The sequence below is a fragment of the Anser anser genome, assembly GCF_964211835.1.
Source record: "Anser anser genome assembly, chromosome: 20".
NCBI classification, from domain to species: Eukaryota; Metazoa; Chordata; class Aves; order Anseriformes; family Anatidae; genus Anser; species Anser anser.
This window is the reverse complement of record NC_139741.1, coordinates 5276669-5296441: the sequence shown is the minus strand read 5'-3', so window position 1 is coordinate 5296441 and position 19773 is coordinate 5276669. Positions and strand designations below refer to the sequence as shown.

General features: G+C 48.6%; 1 protein-coding gene across 9 annotated transcripts in view; it reads right to left on the bottom strand.

Moving 5' to 3' along the window:
- Positions 1 to 658: 658 nt before the first annotated feature.
- Positions 659 to 19773, bottom strand: part of FAM222B (family with sequence similarity 222 member B) — a 36575-nt gene continuing 17460 nt past the window's right edge. For 2 of the 9 annotated variants that reach the window (XM_083806707.1, XM_083806710.1), the window contains exons 2-3: positions 11323 to 11450; positions 659 to 6089 (exon numbers count right to left, since the gene is read on the bottom strand). In XM_083806707.1, the coding sequence (XP_083662833.1) occupies positions 4504 to 6089; positions 11323 to 11404 (1668 nt within the window). In that variant the 5' untranslated portion in view covers positions 11405 to 11450 and the 3' untranslated portion in view covers positions 659 to 4503. Of the gene's footprint in view, positions 6090 to 6530; positions 11300 to 11322; positions 11451 to 12489; positions 19764 to 19773 lie in introns of those variants that run through there. The other 7 variants (XM_083806712.1, XM_083806713.1, XM_083806709.1 and 4 more) reach the window with 6 other exon arrangements.

Genomic DNA, 19773 nt, shown 5'->3' with positions numbered 1-19773 from the left:
ACCCCCTTGGCTCCCGTCTTCTGGAAGAGGTCTATGAACGTTATGATCCCCTTTAAAAATCTTTATTTAGTTCTATGCTAAGAACCCAAACTGGGAATTTATTGCACACGCTGTTGGTGTCAAGGCTTCAGAGGGCATCGCTGGGAGCAGCCCCAAACACCCCGAGCCCTTCTCCCACCCCGGAGGAGCAGCCCCGTACGGGCAGGGCGAGGGACAGACCTGGCCTCAGCATTTGTTCCACCTGGGCAGGACGTCAGACTCCTCTCCCACTGACGTTGTGAGCAATTCTTTCAGCACTTCCCTGCCTCTGACACTCTGCATCGCTTCTGTTCCTCCCGGCCTCCTCGGTGCTCTTAGGGGAGAAGGGCAGCCAGCTCCTACCCCACGCACTGTGCCCACGAACCCTGAGCCCCCTCCCCAAATTCCCTTTAGGATGTGTCCAACCCCAACCACATCAAGCACCCGCTGGGTATTTCTCTACCCCCCCCCACGGGCCAACCTGCCTCACGCACTCGCCCTGCACACAAACAGCACAAGGGGCAGAGGGACCAGGGCTCTCTTTCTCTCTCTCTTTTTTTTTCTGCTTTACTTTTTTATTTTTCCTGCAGACAAAAAAAAAAATCTAGTTCATACCCGTAGCACATAAGAAGCAGCGTATATAATCAGTATGTGGTTTAATCAAATACAGCAGCAATTCCCCGTTGTCTCCACCGTGAGCCCCAGCAAACATTTCTGTTTGGTTTCTACGGGAGTGGCCAAGTCCCACGGAGACGTCTTTCACAGCGTAAGCTTAAAGAAAGGAAATTCACAAGTGTCTTTATAAAACGTTAACTTTGGGCTGTAACAAACTGGGCTTGAGATTTAACAGCTTCAAAGCTTCTGCTCAAAAGAAAAGACACGGAGATGGAAGCTTCCTCCTGGAAGGTTTTACACCACTTTCCTGTTTATCCCTTCTAGAAGCTATTTCATGCCAACCTTCGGCTGGCAGGGGAGGTGCTAGAAACCACCAGGATAAGATTCTGCTAAACCAGCATGGTACTGTACAGGGGACAGGGTTCGGTGCTGACAACACAGCATAAATAGTTCAGAAAAACATCTGCAAATACCCTGCTCTTTCCTCAAAGAGCAGAATTGCCACCTGCGGGTACCCAGGCTCCGCGTACAAGCACGGAACCAGAAATCTGGTGCTCGTGCTTCCTATGCTGGAGGTCACGAAGCGACTGAGCCGCCGAAGAAAAAAAGAAAAAAAAAAGGCAAAAAGGAAAGAAGGCAAGCGCTGCGGTGGGAGCAGCGGTGTGAACTCCTGGAAGGCAGCCGCCTGCCTTGGCATCCCCAGGAGCCAAGGGGTGCTGGTCCCTGCGCCGCTGCTGCCACCGCGTTCGGCGCCATGAGTGGCACCAGCCTCTGGGCTGTCCTTCAGCGAGGAAAGGCCCAGCGCGGAGCGGAGCGTGAAATAAACGGCACAGAAACACCTCCTACCGCACCGCGGTGCCACTGGCCTCGGGCTTAAGCCTCACCCGCTCCTCCCTTCGCCACCTGGCTGGGCAGCGGTGCCACGCGGGGCTGCCCTGCAGGCTGCGGCTGGGCTCCCTGCGCCTAGGAAGGAGGCAGGTCGGCGGTTGTATTTTCTCTGTGCAGACCTGATGGGGAAGGAGGAGAAAGGAGAAGCTATTAGCTGCTGCGCAAAGGCGAACGGTCGCGGTTAAAAAAAAGCCCTCGCTCCTAGAACAAAAAGAAAAAAAAGGAAGTGTTTTAGTACGTTTTAATAGGAGAGCGATGCCTATTTTTTCAAGCAGGCACCTGGCAACGTCCCACCTGGATGAGGCTTGGGAATATTTTTGCTTCCCAGTCCTGCTGCGCCAGGGAAAAGTCTCAGAGGTCGTGGCTCTCTGCAGAGCAAGTCACGGCGGTTCCCAGCGTACATCCATCGCTAACAGCCACATTTAACGCCAGGCATCAAAACCACTTCAGCAAAGACCACGACACGGGGCTCTGCTCAAGGCTCTCTCTTAGGAGAAGAGCAGGAAGGAAAAAAAAAAAAGTTTTAAATAAGAGTCTGGGGTCAGATTTGTAGCAGGCTAACGAAGAGAGGAGATGCCAATATTTTATTTAGTAAAAAGGTACGTATTCAGGTAGCAGAACACCTTACAGTAACTAACTTAGCAGGAAATGTTAAAGTCATAGCACAGCCCTAGATCGATTTGGGGGAGCGGGAGAGGGGAGACGACAGGGAGACTGTAAGGGAAGCAGCTTCAGACTCGAGCCGTGGCTTCCAATATAATGTATTCAGAAAAATATTGCATGAAAAGCCTCAGGATTTTAGTTCTTTCATAGATGTATATTTACCAGTTTTCACAAAGACTGCAGGAATACGATTATAAACAATAAATTAGGACTTCATGTTGCTATCATTTGGCATAACACAATCAGGCAATTTTTCCTTTTTAAATATAAGGCAACACAAGCCAACACATAATTTAATCCGTCTTTAGTTAAATTGCTTAACTTTGCTAAAGAGTTATCACTAAAGAACGGCTTATAGTACACTTAAAGGAATTTAAATAATGACATAAGTGTACTAACTTACGCAAGGAGTCAGAAAACGTACTCTGCTAAGCTTTGAAACCTAAATATTTGTTACAGCCCAGGACTACACATCTAAATTAAAAAAATACAAATAAATGTTTTCTAATTTTTCCATTTACGAAAAAACTTTAAGAATCTCTAGCCAACTATGACGTCACTTCAAAACTTGTAAGGTTTTTTTTTTTGTGTTTTTTTTTTTTTTTTTTAATTTTTGTATGATGTCTTAAGATTTTAAACCATGCTCGTTAAGGAAAGTTCAAGGAGCAAATACTTAAGGCTTTGTTTTTCAAAGGGCTGTGAGGGAGGCCAGTGGATGGCAGAGGCCAGTGGGTTCACCCATACACAATGCTACTCAAACCCACACTACCAGGCGACATTCATACAGAAATATTACACTTAAAAGTTACAGTGTAGAGCAATAGTTTTTTTTTTTTTTTTTAGCCAGTGTACATATAAAGAATCAATGCATTTATTTTATTATTATTTTTTTAATTTCCAAACTTGATTGTGATCATTATGTTCAAGTATTAGCCTCGTTGACAGAGATGAGGAATTTTCTACTTACAACAAATTCGGCTCTCAAAAAGGAAAGGTTATGTTTCAAGACACGGAAGAGAACAAGACGCTGAGGTTACCAATAGTTAGTGTCCTACCGGTCACTGACTCGACTAGCTGCTGCGAGTGACTTGGGGAAGGAACAGAAGTAGTTAGGCACCGAGACTCCGGGAAGAAGGTACGTTATTAACAGCTCCGCTAATTCCCAGAGAGGAGAATCGTTCCATTAAATCAGCTGGGGCGTTTGGCCGTAGGATACGGGACTCTAAAGTCCCCCGGTGTCTCGTGGCCGGAGCTTCGCTTCGGATCCACCGCCTCCCGCTCCACCAGAACCGCTGCTGGAATGTGAGAACATCGAGAACGTGGCTCGGCGCCTCTGTTCATCGCACCGGAGACGAGCTGGAGTTACGTCTCCTCGCCCTGAAATTCATTCTAGCTACCGGAGAAAGCGGCTGAACCCTTTTTGGAGTTGTCAGTGGGTCTGGATTCCCCGAGGCGAGCCGCAGCGCAGCCCATCGCCTGGGGACGGCCAGACTCCTAGCAGCGAGGGGTTCAGACGACGTTAGCTGGCGAAAGAGGAGCGGGGAAGGGAAATGTGATGCAGAAAAAGGCAGCTACCGATGGCAGCCAGGCTGCCTGGGCCCTAAAACCGCCAATCCCCCTCCCCACACCCTGTCCACAAAAAAAAAAGTGTCGGAAAAAAAAAAATATCTGTCGGAGACTTTTGACTTTGGACAAAGTCTAAACGATAAACGCCGGCATCTCCGCAAGAAACGGCTGGAAAGCTTCTTCCTATATTAATGCCTAAATACGTACCCCTAGCTAGCTCTTTTCAAACGTAGGCTCCTTTTTCAATTAAATAGGCCTCTAGACAGTGCAAATGGTCAATGTTTAATGCATTAATGAAATGGGCTTTCGAGTCGAAAATAAGCCCTGCTTCCTGACAAATTCTGTTGCTCTTAATCTTCAGAGGAAATTGAGATGGAAATTTAAGCGGCTACACTACCTGGCTCTTCAAGGAGCTGGCGAACAGATGCAACTGTGAAACCCTGCAGCAACTCAACATCAGTCCAGCATGTAGTTACTAAGCAGAAGGCAAAAGCAGCACAAAGGGGATTCTGCGGTGAGGAAACAGCTGTGGCGTGAAGTAGTGTAATGAAATTCTTTGAAACAAAAGGCATGTTAAATATTTGATGCATAAAGGAGAGAGAGATAACATGTAAGCAAAGCTTTTAAATATACAGTATGTCTTCTTCCAACGGTTACTATAATGATCACACAAGTTTGCAAGTTAAAAATGCCTTGCTTATTAATTAAAATTAAGACTAAACCTCTAATTCTGTCTGTGAAAGTGACTGCAGCCTATCTATACCCTGGGTGTTGAATATGAAGATTTCGACTATCGGTTGGTTCAGGTGCTCGGTTCATGGGGGGCCGATGGACTTTTCCCAGCACGGCCATGCTCTGATCTCTGAAGCAAGACTGCTGGAAGTCCCCGCTTAGGTAATCCATGGTCTGCATCACATTATTCTGGCTGGATGGACCAGCTCCAGCTCTGTAATGAGTTCCTCCCGCACAATCTAGTGGCGCTCCTGCCGGCTGTCCCCCGTGGAAAGGCATGGCGAGGTCCTGGGACCCGGAGCTGTCGCTGTTGGGCGTGGGCAGGATGTTATTCCACATGGGCTGGAAATAGTGCCCGTTGGTGTACGGCAAGGGTCCCTGCAGGCCGTTCACAGGCGGAGAGGGCGTGGGCTTCTCGAGGGGGGGCTTCAAGCTGAACGACTGGCCCATGCACAGTTCTTGAGGGTAGCTGGACGTTTTGCCGGGGAAGCTCTGCCCTGCCATCTCTCTCTGAGGGTGCTTCCCCGCGAGTCCAGCGGGCCCAGCAGCGTCCCCGCACATTTGCTGCAGATGTGCAAGCTGGTGCTGGTTCCACGCGACCGATTTGATTTCGTTCTGGTACGCAGGCGGCACCCTGTTAATATTCACCATGGGCACGTTAACGGAGGCAGAAGGAATAGCAGCAGCAGCATGGTCTACAGGGTTTACTACACAGGAAGGCATGGGCGTAGGGACATTGTGAGTAGATACCCTGGTACTTGCATTGATAAGCAGGTTGCGACTTATGGGGCTGGGGTTGGCGATCTGTCCCTCACAGACTGAGGTAGTGCTAATGCCAGCTCTGGCCTGGCAGAACTGGTTGATCTGGTGCACGATGCTGCTCAGGTCCGGTGGCTGGTTCTGCTGCAGGGTGGCAGCCATAGAGAGGGGAATGGTTGAGGTAGACACGGTCACATTCGGCGGCGCGTCTGCATCCGGCATCTTTCTGCTTCCATGTAAACCCGGCTGCAGCAAAGGGTTCGGGGGGTGCTGCAGAGTCTGGTGTGCCATGGGCTGAGGATGCTGCAAGCCCTGCGGCTGCTGCATATTCTGAGGGTGCGGCAGCGCCTGCGGCTGCGGTATCCCCTGAGGGTGCGGTAAGCTTTGTGGCTGTGGTATACCCTGAGGGTGCTGCAAAGTCTGTGGCTGCGGGATGCTCTGGGGGTGCGGCAAAGTCTGTGCATGCTGGAGAGCCTGCTGGCGAGCAAGCGCCTGGGGGTGGGTTAAAGTGCTAGGTGCAACGTAGGGGGTGGAAGGGGGATTCATCATCGCTTCCGGCAGCAGACGTGTGCGTGTCCCGTCAAAGTCCTTGATAATTCCTTTCGCTGGAGATTTGACTATGGCCAGGAGGCCTGTTTTCGTGGTGGCCTGAGACGGGTAAGGACTGTACCTCTGGCCCGAAGTATCAAGTCCGTTCACAGTACGGCGTATGTGTTTCCTCTGGGGAACCTTGACACTGTTTGGAAAAATCTTTATAGTCAGTGGATTGTTGGCGACCTTCTTAGCATAAGCATCCAATTCTGCTGGGGTAGGATACTGTGCAGATCTCATTTTCTGTGTAGTGTCCCCTGCGGAGAAAGGAAATTCATCAATACTGACTCTGGCAAGCAAGGGACCAACCCCAGGACACGACAACCACGCAGCAAGGGGAGGAAATCTCCAGGGAACCGAGAGGCACCAACTTCATCTTCCCACACCAGCGGATCGTCTACCAGATCCCTCGTTCCCTTTATTACCTGGAGACCAACAGAACCCCAGTTCAACTTCAGGCAAAAACTGCCTAGAGGAGCAAAACCAAACCAGGGTTTCGATCAGAGTACGTTCACAGCTGGACAAAACCAGGTAACGTGCTTTAAGCATTGGAGCCTGCAGTACTTATTGTGGCTGGTGGTGGTGGGCCAGTCTTTCGTCTCTTAATTTAAGGCTGCCTCCCCGTGACCCTTCGAGCCATTCTCAAAATCTTTAGCGTGTAATTCAGAAATCAGAAAGTTATGAATTAAACATTAAACTCACGGAACGCCGAGGTGGGAGCCTTACAAAGCACTTCGGCTCAAGCCTCCATTTAAATCTGAGCTCTTTCCTAGATGCTGCCATCTGAAAGCACTCTGAGTGTCTTTTTGTCCATTAGGAAGTCCTTGTCAGTCCAAGTTCAGCAAATGGAAGCAGGCTACGCGAACGTTATTTTATGGCTGGCAATTATTCCTTCAGCTGAATTTTCCGCCTGGCACCTTGCTAGGGACAGCAGCCCGGTCGGTATCAAACAGCAGAACTGTGTGATTACCTCACAAGATTAAAACCACGCTGCTCCGCAGACGCAGACAAAAGACTTCTGGAGACAGAGGTGTGGTTTCACTTGTGCTGATTTACCAGATACCTACCTTGCCTACCAGCTTGAAGTGCTTTTGGAAAGAACTTCAGAAATGTGGGGAAGTGCTTGTGCCTCCCGTTGCAATCTCACTCCAAGCAGAGACTTGGGCCCTTTCCCTACCACGAAACTCCTACTTCAGAAGTCATTTTGTAATCTTCAAATAATGACTCACAGCTTTTACAATCCGACTTTGCTTTTGCCTTTTTTATAATCCCCACCTTGCAAACAGGAAAAAACGCCCATCCTTTTTGCTCAACTTTTCAGCATCCCCGTGCCTGAAAGGAGGTGAAACACAGGAGCCAGCTCCTCCAGAGCCCAAGAGCATCCCAGCCCTGCATCTGGCTCTCTGACCCGCGGAAATCGAAGTGCTTGATGCTCTCAGGCAAGCAGCCTTTCCTTTTGAAAATCCATCTCTGATTCTTCTAAGCAAATTGCCTCCAAAAGGCTCCCGAATGCAGCTGAAGCCCGAGGAGCAGCCGGCTCGCACTCGCTGTCTCTGCGTCCTGCGGCTTCCAGCCTTCCCGAGCGAGGAGATCAGTGCCGCTCTAAGAGCACTCACCGTCAGAAAGTAAGGGCCAGAAAACGGAAAATAGGATGAATACCGAAAGGAAGGATAATTATAGAAGTATTAAAAATACCTTTTGTGAAACGAGAAGCCCTGCAAGCGGGCTGCCGTGGGTCCCTAGCACAGCACGCACCGCGCTGCCGTTTATACTCGTCCCTCTGCGTGCTGTCCAAACACTGGCACACAGCACCCTTCTTCTTAATCAAAGCACTCATTTGATATTAACCTGAATATCCTCTCTGTTCCTAGCCCGTATCTTCCGCTGCAGGCAGGCGGTTTCTGTCTGTCCTTTTGAGAGCTGCTGTGTCCCTAACGGGGAGCAGAACCTCTGAATTGCGTTCATCAGAGGCCAAGGCCTCCGTGAGCTTCCCAACCTTTATTTTTAGCAATGTTCCAAACTCACCAAGTTCTGTTTCTTCCCCCCGGGACGACCCCTTGCAACACGCCACGAATCAGAGAAGAGCCATCAGCAAGGGACAAAGGAGCCCACACCTTTCTGTATCATGGTTTAAGTTACGGTCGTGGCCATTTTCACACAAAGCTTTCATTTCCAGGTGAAAAATTCAGTAGATACTTTATGACATCTTCCTCATCAAAATTTCCCTGCCTGCTTGAAACTTCTATAGGCACACCAGCAAATTAGGTGGTAAACATTAACGCTGGATGGATACACTAGGTATTCTTTTCCTCAAGCATCCGTCCTGTTACGCAGCAACTGCAAGGGAAGCTTTTAGGAAGGAACTGACTTTGTTTGGCCAGGCTGCATCTGCCGGTTACAGCGTACCTGCAGTCCTGAATCTGGATGGATTTCTTCCTCCGAAGGGTGAAAACAACCCCTCAGTCAGGCTTAAGCAACGCATGAATGTCACGTTTGGTATCCTACGAAATGGTAAACCATCTTGTAAATCCCTTGGACGGGATCTTCCGGAACCAACCATTTCCAACAGATCTCTTTTTTCATACGGCTAACATTATGATTACTCTTACTGTGAACTACCTCACCTATTCTACTTAGGCCTGACCGAGATGATGGGTCCCAACGTCCTGCTTAAAACGTTGTATTTTGCTGGTAGTTCCACAGGTAAGATCCGATGATTGGAATAATTAAGGCAACAACAAGTATCATGAGAAAGGAGAAACACATTACAGGGTGATCAAGAGTCTGAATAGCTGACCAAAATACCCTATAAACCAGTAAAGAAGGATTAGGTCTTGTAACTAAGGGAATGGAAAACCAGCTAGAATAGACTGAAAGAAAATGTTGGTATTAGGAAGAACGTATGCGTGATCTGTGGGCAAGTGCCAGAACTCTGTACCAGGCCACAAAGGTTCCATGAAGAAAGCAACAGGACGGTGAATGCAAGGCAGAATACTTTTTGTTGAAAAGCAATTATTTCATGTTTACTACAGGGTAAAGCCGTGCATACGAGCAATTACCCCCATAAACCGATCGCGCTAACGCCGAGGCAAGCGGCTCATCTGCTTGCATCCTTGCAGGCGTCGCACCACGCCGGAGCTATTTTTGTCAGATGAGATACACTCCTCTGCCTCACCTCAGCACTAATGCAACATCTTTCAAGTGCACTTCACATTAAGCCTTTAAACCCCACAGCTTTTAGAATTGCCTATGGTTAAATTTTCATTAACGTTAAATAAAACACAACCGGGCCTTCAGGATTCCTGCCCTGTTGAGAGCGTCTGCACCGGGACAAGCGAAAAGCAGCCGTGCTCGCCTTCTGCACAGAGGTCTCGGCCGCAGAAGACTTTACAGAAGGAGCCTCAGCTCCCAGATCGGAGGTGATTTTGGCTGAGGATGCTGCCTTCGGCCTCAGCTGCCCGCACCGCCTGTCCTGTGATGCTGTCATAGGTTGGGATTCGAAGGAAAATAGGAAATCTGAAGTCCCTTACTGGTTCAGTTTCAAAAGGAAGAAATATGTGTGATCAATCCACAAAGCTCCTACTCCACGGACCATCTTTAAGAAAAATGCCTCTTATTTGAAATTAAGAAAAAAAAAGATAATTGAGCCAGTGTGGAATTTTAAGCGTGAATAAAAGTCTGATCCAGAAAACGACACTTAAATCGTTAATACAAACACGGTAAGTCTGAATAAAGGTTATCAGGCGGAGTTCTGTGCCTTTTGCTAAAGCAACAGCACCATTATTAAAGCCCTATCCCACCCCCCATCAAAAGTCACGAGTCACTGTTCATTAAAAATACTCATTAACTCAGCTTTCCCTTGGCCAGGGGCTAGACCGCTCGTGCATATACAGTATGTAGAGAAATGCACCAATTAATCTTACACACATCTGCAGCAGGGGTGAGCGAGGTCTGTACAAGCAGTTTCCTCCTCCATATAAATCAGAACAAACTGGAAGAGCTGAGCATTACCACCGCCAGCCTGTGCCTGCCAGCTACTTTTGTCCTAAATTCTCTTAAATGCAGTGCCCCGAACACTTCACTAAGCAGCACGCAGCGACGCTTTCAGCATGGGGATACGTCGTTCTCCGGAACAGCACCGGGTACCATCAGGTTAAAACGCTGCCCCCACACCAGCACACTGCCTTGTAAGCTGTGTAATTAGCAAACACCTGAATTATGCACAGCTACCCTCGCACGAACCTAAGTGATTTGCTTTCAGGGCTGAGCTTTCCAATGCGCCAAAGACACTTCTCGTAATGCCAGAGCCGAGGCACGGCCTCACCACGGCAGCCTGCCTTTTGGATAAGCACATTTTAGTCAGCAAAATTCAGACTGGAAATGGAAAGGGAGAAGGGGAAAGCCTAGCTTTGCACCTTCTAATGAAGTCCTTTTGTGAGTAAGGATTTTTACAATCGCCACAAGTGTCATTACAGGCACCAAGCCTGTGGAGTCGGCATAAATGCTCCCTAAGAGGTGCTGGGGAGCACCCGTGTACATGAACAATGTCACGCACCACCGGCAGGACTGGTACTTTGAGAATGTCACCCTTAACTGCAAAATTAGCTTACCTATTTTCAGCAGCATCTTACCATGTTAACAATTTAGCTCTAACCGGAGCGTTAATTACTTGGTTTTAAAGAGCAACGAGCCCACGAGCAGACTGAGGGTACCAAGATCTCCCAGTGCACGTTTCGAATGCAAGACACATCCCTGTGAGCCAAGTACACAGCTCTTATGTAGAAACCTTCTGTAATTTCAGCTGAACAATCAGGGTACAAAAATAAAGAGCAGAGACAGAGCCAGATTTTAAAAACCTCTAGCCAATAACCTTGCATTCCCAAGTGTAAGATCTCCTGAAAATGCCACTTTGACTATCAAAAGGAACACTGAAGTTATCAGGCATGAATTATCACAGTACTCTGCAGACAGATTTTGAGAGGCACCAAAGAGACATCAGAAAGAAGACAGAAACTTTGAACTTTAGTAATTTGGGCTGGATCACTAATATTTGCAGCATATGCCCCAGGTGTGTAGAACAACAGAGCTGACCTCAACAGGTTTGCATTAGCCCGATCTAGCTTTTATGGGTGTCTACGAGTAATTAAACGAATCGAAATGAAAGAGTCGGGAAAAAGTTGTGTTAAGAAGCAAGTCAGCCGGCACACTTTTAGCACAACATGTTTCCAGCAGAGGCATGAATCTTACAGAACCCTTGCCTGCATTTTGTCTCGTGGTGGTTAAAATTAACCTCTGGAAAGCCCTGCTGCACGCACGTGAACCTCCACAGCGCTTTCTCGTAGCCATTATTGAGGGATGCCTTGAAGGCACAACAAAACGAGGCCTCTAACATTAAACGGTTTTTCCACCGTACCCTAAATGTTTATTTCACAGCTGTACCAGAGCCAGATTTAACAGTTAACCACATCCTGCAGACAAAACGTCACTCACATTTCTGAAGTCCAGTGTTCATCTGCGTGTAAGAAAGAAGCTGAAAGGAGAGGTCACCTGGTCCTGGCAGACAGGCCAGCATGGCAGACAGGCACTAACACAACATGGGGCATTCACTCCTCTGCACACTGCAACAACAGAGAGACAATTCAAAGTTATAATACACGGAGGAACACGGAAAAGAAAGAGGCAGAGAGCCGTCCCTGGGTGAAGGCCTGACCAAGCACAGATGCACGACCACTGGCCCGTACCGGATCTCGTGGCAGCAGTGGAAACGCTTCGAGAAGTGGGTCAGCTACTTGCTTACACCAAAATACCTCTGCTGTCTGACACGCAGAGGGGGATCCTTAACTCTCTCTTGGATTTCAAAGACGGTTGTTACGGATGGCAAAGAAACCACCCTCGTCCATTTGACTATAGTGAGAGGCGCTGGCTACCTACCAGCTACAGCCAAAGCAAGTCCTCTGCAACAATCCTGTCGACGGCCCTTTTACATTGCATAAAAAGGCAGGGCACGCACAAATTGGAGGCGAGGTATGCGGCCCTCTGCCTCGGGGCGAGACGAAGCTGCGCGCCACAGCCTGTGATTCCTGCGGGGCGTGAGGCTGGACGAGGAAGGGCTCCAACCTCCTGCACCTCGCCCCTCCGGCCGTGTCCCCCGGGAAGCACGGCGGTGCTGCCGTCCTGCTCTGCACGGGCTCCGAGTGTCTGGCCCCAAACCCTCAAACCAAAGCACGAAGCACCAAAGCCGTTTACATGCAAGCTCTGCACAGCTACACTCGAACCCCACCATCGCTCTGTGAATACACGGTGGGGTCCAGCAACAAAGCCAGCTCAGGATTCAAGTCCCCCAACGTCACCAGGGCTGGGGAGAGAATTTTTGGCTGGAACAAGGTCTCTAGAGGCCACCTGGCCAAGCCCCTGCTGCAATCCCCCCTACAACAGCGGGACACACCACTGACAGCCAGCCACGAGCGCTTCGCAAAGCTCTGGAAAACGAGGCGGCTGAGCCAAGCTGGAGAAACCCGCCCAATTTTCTCCTCGCCCAGATCTCCGCAAGCACCAGCGTTGCTCTGCAAGCGGTAGACCACGCACACTACCAGAAATGGAAGATGTGCAGCTGTAAAACCTTGCAAAACCAACTCCACACCTGGATTTTCTGCTCACCCTCTGCAGCAGGTGGAGTTCTCAGCCTTCCCCGAGGTGTTCAGACACGAACACCCATCACATCCACGACTTAGAGGAACTTCAGCAACTGAGAAGTTGCTTGCCGTCCACAGATGAGATTTCTTCATGACTCTAAGTACGCAATATTCAGGGAAAACTTCACAGACATCCTGTGGGCAGCAATTTCTTGCCTCAAATTACACCCGGCAAGACCAAAAGAAAAAATAAGATTCCAGCTCCTTTTAATCAGGAGACGAAACCACCGCACATTGCCTGAGCTTCACCTGCGTAAGCAACAGAAATGCTCGGAGTCAGCAAGAAAAAAATTGTATTTTTTCTCCTCATTTCATCAAGTTTGTAAGACTGTAAAAAACAAGAGCTATTTCTTAGTGGAAAGCAGGCAACAAAATTAAGAACCTTCACCGCAGCCACCAGATCACATCACGATCACATCCACCTAACTTTTACTCTAGTAAGGTCTGATGCCAGTCCGGGATTACTTCTTAACTGCATGGCCAAGAGAGCTCGGTGTCTGAACCATCACTGATGGCAAGTTTGTGTGCAGCCCCGAAAGAGAGAGAAGCCTGCTGCAGCGCAGCACAGCACCCGGACTGAGCGAGCAGCAATTCCTCCGGCGAGACAGGGGCAGGGTCTGCTCACCATCAGCATCCGCGTCCATGACAGCCCCAGCACCGAGAGACATGGACTTTAATATTTTAGAGCGGGCTATAAAGGCAAGCTGCTCCTGCAGATAGATAATCACTTTGGGCAATGCCAAAGGTTCGTAAAAGATTGGGGTGGCAATAATAATTTTAAAGGAAATATCTGACTTAAAAAAAAATCATTTTAAGTGGAAGCATGAAATCATTCTCTTAGCCTGATTTGCAATAACCAAATTGATGCCATCTAGGTCACTGCTGAGCATTAAAAAAAGGAATTCAGACTTAGACAGAAGTGCTGACCATAAATCCATTACTGAATTCCATATTATAATTAAAATCCTGCTCCAGTTTTTGTTCTCTATGAAATTAATATTTTTACAAAACTGGTACCTCGGTACTTGACAACAAACGCATTTGAAATATCTTTACAAACAAATGCATTATTTTTTTTTTGTTAGAAATTAACTGACATTTATTCCTCATGAGATTTCTCCTACTGACCTTCGACACGAGCTGGTGCAGACAGGTCGAGCAGACCACGGGGCTGAAACAAACTGAAATCTGCTGCACGACCTGAAATCTGCTGCATGTCTGGGTTACGGTGAGCATCCCCGGCTGCCTCGCACCGTCGTTACACCTCAGGTCAGCAGCTCGGGGTCCTGACGCGGGGGCTGCAGGGCCCATCGCCCCCTCTTGTGCTCGGCTTTATTGCCTCTAATTAGTCCAGAGCAGGAGATAAACTGAACTTGGCACGGCAACAATTCCTACCAGCAGCCTTGGCTCCACGGCTGCAACTTGTGTGGGCACCAGCACCTGCGAAGCTCCCCACGCTGCCTCGGTCCTGCGAGCACGGGAGCTGTGTTACTGGGAGAACTGGAAGGGACACAGCTGGTCAACGTGTTTTGAGCTGTGCCAGGCTCGGCGACACCGTCCTCTAAACTGGTCAAACTGGGCAGCAGGCTGACCGGTAGGCTCTGGCAGCCAGCAGCGGAGGGCAGCTGTAAAACCCTTACCTTCACAGTTTTTCAATCGCATTTTAAAGTGGTTCTGTGCGTCACCAAACACAGCTGAGCGAGCTCTGTCTTGAGAATGTATATAAAAAGATAACGCACGGTTCTAGAGAAAAACAATCACTAGATTAAGTAAATAAATACCCTTCTTTGAAGTGATTTTAATCTAATCTGGCTGCAGGATATAATCCTAACAGCACACGGACTGCAGTATGCTCTAGGAAATAGTTAGCAGGTTTAGACACATGAATAGATTTTTTTTTCTCCTAAGATGCATTAGTAATTAAAACTTGTTAAGCTTAACAAGGATTTACCGTGCTTGGTATTTCGGAGTAACTCTAACGTCACCACGACGACTGTTACAGCCAGCCTTACCTTCGTTTTTTTGGTCTAGGCAGCGCAGCGCATCCTGCGGAGGGCAAGCCAGGCTTCAGGGCACGACAGGGAAACTCACCTCTAGCCACTGCCAGGGACACCACCCTGCACAGCCAAGGGTCAGCTTCAGTAAAACTTACCAAAATACTGCCTTTCTGGACTGAATACATTGCAAAAAAATATATACGTAATTTTCTGGCTGGTATTCAAAGTGTACCATTGCCTCTGCAAGACCCCACGCCACGGGGAACTTTTACAAGGTGGAGTAAAACCTAGGTGTAAAGCGACTCAGCACTAGTAGGAAATTTCTAATACTCCAACGCAGTTTTATCGTTACATAAACAGACCCCACACACGGAGTTATTGCCAGGATTTTACATACGAGTGCCTGAAGCTCTCGAGAGGCCTTCCAGGGTAAGCACACAAAGGAAACACTCCCCGTAAACCACCCCCGGGCAGTGAAATATGGGAAACCGAGCTGCTTTAGACGAAAGCAAGCTGGTGAAGTCTAAAGTTAGGCTCATGAAAGTAAACACGCATGTTTGAAATTCCAAGATTAACTGCGGGCGCGGGGCGGGAGGAAGCAGGAGCATCTACCCGCACAAAAGAAAAGCTCCAAACCGTTCCAAGTTTCCAGCACCCCGGGGTCCCGTAAGCTGTTAGTTAAGCACTCGTGGCTGACCGACACACTTCACTTCTCCTCGTCGTTCACAAGGTGGCCGCGTGAAATTCCCTGGCTATCGGCAGGATTTATGGAGCACCCCGAACACGGGCTGCACGGTCCGAATTCACCGTATATATATGCATATATATATATAAATGTTGCAAACGAAACCAAAAACGAAGGCGGGTTGTGAAGTTTCTTGGGTCCCAACGTTTGCAGGCGCTTGCCAGGGAAGATAATTGAATCCGGGCCAATCTTCCTGCTCCAAGGGAACCTCGGCGTCTCATTTACCCCCAGCAGGCTGCTCGGGATCGAATGAGACTCACTCCTTTTCCTTCTCCTGAAGTAACCTAAATGTAAAGGGGGTTAAAAATTTGTTCCCATTAACTGCACGTGGTGAAGCCCCTGCCAACCTCGGTGCTCAGGATGGTTTCTTGCAGCCTGCCGGGTCTCGCTCGGCGGCCCCGGTGGTCCTGCGGCTCCCTGCCTCTCTCCAGCCCTGCACGGCCCTCTCTGCCTGGCCACTTACCGCACCCTCCGCTCGCTCGGGGCTGCTGAAAAGCCGGAGGGAGATCTTACCTTTTCCTGGAGAGAAATTAACAACCGAGCACCGCGCTGGCGGCCGGCTGGTAGCTCATCCCCTTAACGTTTTCTAAATGGAAAAGTGCAAAATAAGGTGCGGAGAGGCGGTCTTTTGAAACGGCGCTAAATCACGACAGCATCAGGAGTGTTTCGGGGTAAATAAATAGGAGCACTGAACAATAGGAAGGCGCCTTTTATAACTAGTGGAGTGCTCCGTCAGCGTCTGCCTGTATGGGACCTCTTGGCTTCACGCGCTCGGGTGGACCTTTTGCAGAGCCCTGCAACAGTTTCCATCAAAATCAATTCCTGCTCCTCGCGGTTTAATTACCTCTGATTTCGCTTGTAAACTGTTTCACCTTTCAGGCTGACCTCCATTTACGACGTTACTCAGGCAACAAAATTAAAGAGTTTGGAGTGGGAAGCAGGGAGAATTTAAACGTACGGGGCGTGCTTTGGGAAAGGGCAGGCACCTGCTGCAGCACAGCTCTGCTCCCTCCCCGAGCCAGGAGGGCAACGCTCGGCACGGAAGAAAAAGCAGAAGCTTTTGGGTAAGAGCACTTAAATGGGACGCTGCTTGTATCACACTCCTCGTGCCACGCGTGACATCAGTTCCATCAAATCCCCTCCTCGGCTGAAGCAGCAGCGAGCTCAAGGTTATGCTCTTGGAGTTTAAAAAGCTGTTTTTAGGTCGGTCCCAAGAGATTATTTTAAAACACGGTACGAGGCATCTGCTGGAGAGTAGAAGAGTTGGCTTTAATTGTACGAGGGGGTTTTACATAGCTTCTGACCTTTCATCTAATTGAGGCCTAAAGAAGAAAAAAAAAAGAGGAAAAGCTACACGTCACTTCGGTTATTAAAATCCATCAGGCTCAGACTTTAGCCCTGGGATAACCGCAGCCAAAAAATTGACTCGCAAGTAATTATCACTGCTATCTGCAATAAAAGTTAATTGGACATAATTGAACTAAAGCCCTAATCTGAATGAAGCTGTTGCTGGCAAGAAGCCTGCTCCTGCCTGCACTTTGCAAATGAAACTGCTAAGCAGGGAAATGGACAAACACGGGGCCGCTCCCACAGCCTGCAAAGCGCCGCGCAAGTCTGCAAGCAGCTCGTTAGCTGCGCCAGGAAAAAGCCATTAGCAGGGCCTGTCCTCACCGAAAGTGCCTTCTGATGATACCCAAGCGCGACAGAGGTAGGGAGTTTCCAAAGCAAGTTTCAGTTTTACGGACCTCAAAATGATATCGACCGAAACCTCGTATTTGTCAAAAAATGCTAGTTTGGTGCATCCCACGACGCTGTAAATATCGGTACAAATAACGCGCTTTTGGAGTGTGCGGAGATGCTAACACCAAAAGGTTTCCAGTGTCGATAATTCACCGCCTTCGTGCAGTTCGAGAGCCTTTCCTGAGCTAGGACGAGCTGCTCTCATCTCCTCTGGGCAGCAGACAGTTAGCTGCACAGCGCAGGTGGCTGGGGGCAGCGGGTGTTGAACGAAATTCTCGCCGATTTGCCCATTCTGGTTTGCATTTTTGTTAACTAACAGACCAGAAAACGGCAGCCGTCTCCCGTACTGCTGTAGAACTTCCTTCCAATTTTAATTATTAACACCCTGCCCTTCACCAAAGCGTATCAAAGCACTTTACAAACATTACCGAACCCGCATAACCACTCCGAGACAGGCAAAAATTGCACACGACTCATTTTACAGAGGCTTAAGGGGTTTTTTTGACCAGATTTATATTACAAGACGGGTCTCATGATTATGGAGCTAGCCTATGACAGGAGAGACGGAGGGATGTAGCTGGCTCACCGCGGATCCCTGACGTAATTTTGGATGAAGCATTTAATCACCCCGTGCCACGGCTGCTCCTTTTTGAAAGGATAGTAGCGGGTGACAGTTTTCCACCACGGGAGAATGCTGGGAAGACAAATTAAACTGCAGAGCATCCAATACCCCCTTGACGTATCACTTACAAGGTCAAAATCCGGGAAGGAACTGGAATCAGACCACACTTTGTACTCCTCAACTCCATTTACTCACCGCTGCTCCTCTTCATTTTCATTTGTCAGGACAGAGGAGAATTTTAGCTCACGAAAGCTGGAACAGAGAACTAGTGATATAAATTCCCTTTCATGACCTAAATCAGTGGCTTATTTTACTTTACTCAAAGCCTATCACCTCTTTTTAAGCCTATTTTTAGATTTAACTCCACATTTTGCAATGTGGCAGGAGCTGATAGACAACACAGCCCTAAGTAGGTCTTGCCAGGTGTTGCAGGTCTCTTCTAAGGCTAAGGGAAGATGTAAAAAAGACAAGTCTGAACGTTTGCAGGGCCTGGCCACAGCTTCAAAGGAGGATTTCTGGCTGTGCTTGAAACACAGATGCTAGCGGTCAGCTATGAGACAGATGAGATACTGCCCTCGCCATGGGAACTCGAGCAAGAAATAGGAAAATCAGCCCATACTCAAAAGGGATTTGAATAACTTTGGATCTGCCTCCTCTGAATTTTTCACTAGACGAAAGCACTCTGACCTTTAATTAATTTTCCTTCTCCTTTTAAATGGTAACTTCCAGCTCCGAGGCTTTCAATGCTGTGTTGGCGGGTGACGGGGGTGCAGGAGCAGTCTGGGGTGTACGCGAGCTATGTTGGGCAGCGCATAAATCTGCACGGTCATTTAGGAGAGAGAGCACAGGGTGCTGAACTGCAGCAGTTAACATCAGGGGCCGGGTAAATAAAGCCTTGTCGTCGATGTCAGGACTTGCCCAGGGTATTAGGCTTCGATTCTTATTTTCAGAAGACAAAAAGCTCTCTACCAGTCGCTGTAAAGGCTTCGATTCTTATTTTCAGAAGACAAAAAGCTTAACTTTCACCGAAAATACCACTTTTTTCAACGAGGTACTAAGAGGACCAAGGAAACATTCCTTCCTCAAAAGCATCCATTACCTTCGGGGCAAACTAAAGCCACGTTCCTCTTATGTGCTTGAGCACCACCTCTACTGTAACAGGGGGAACAGACTCAGGAATCCTACACGCCGGTATTTAGGGGTATTTAGGTTAGCCCCCATGACGTGCACATGAAGCACACCCCGAACAGCCAGCCTACAGGGTGCTGCTCACGCACAGCCCAGCGGAGGCACGTTTCACCGACAGACGTTCTCCCTTCTCGTGCACGACTTCCTTCTGCCTTCAAGCGATAAGAAACCCAGCTGCAGGCTGACCCTCTTCCCAGAGCAGAGGGCTCGCCGTTATAACCTCAGCAGCAGCACGCGTGTGCCCTGTGCCTGTTACGTGCCCCCTTTCCCACACATTAAGGTGGCCGGGAGAAGCAGGAGGCTGTAATTTTGGGGTTTGTTTTACCACGAAGGACACGCACGAGCTGTGTGCTTCCTTGTGCACGCTCAGGCAGCATCCGGAGCGCCTCCCTCGCAATTTCTCCTGCACCAGCGCTGGACCACATGCCTTAGCCTAGCTGAAAAGGAAGCTTTGCTTAAGCACAGCAGACAGCCACCGAAGGGGAAAGGAAACATGAAATACTTCCCTCTCCAAGTGGCTGCCTCGCACAGTTCTCCATTATCTTCAGCTTCTCTCATTCCACACTTTCTCCTATAACAGCCCAGAATTAAAGTCTTAATGGGGACTTACAGAAGTACTTATGGCTGCACAGGACAGACGAACGACAGTTTGCCCCTTAAAAATATCATCAGAAGTTAGAGATTCTGACAGTTCCCCGAGCAGGAAAGTAGCTCTCCTCCTCCGTTTCGTACAAGCCGATTATTTAATATTTTTTCAGAGCTATCTTTGAACAAATTTCACCTATACGCAACACACAAAGAGCAAGCCAGATGTGTTAGATATTGAAGACCCCGTTTCGAGTCCCGTTTTAAAAATAGACTCACTTGAAAACGAGAAAATATTTGCAAATAAGATGAGGCAGAATGAGTTGCACTTCATGCAAAACCCAAAACGGAACTCGTGCTAAGAACAAAAAA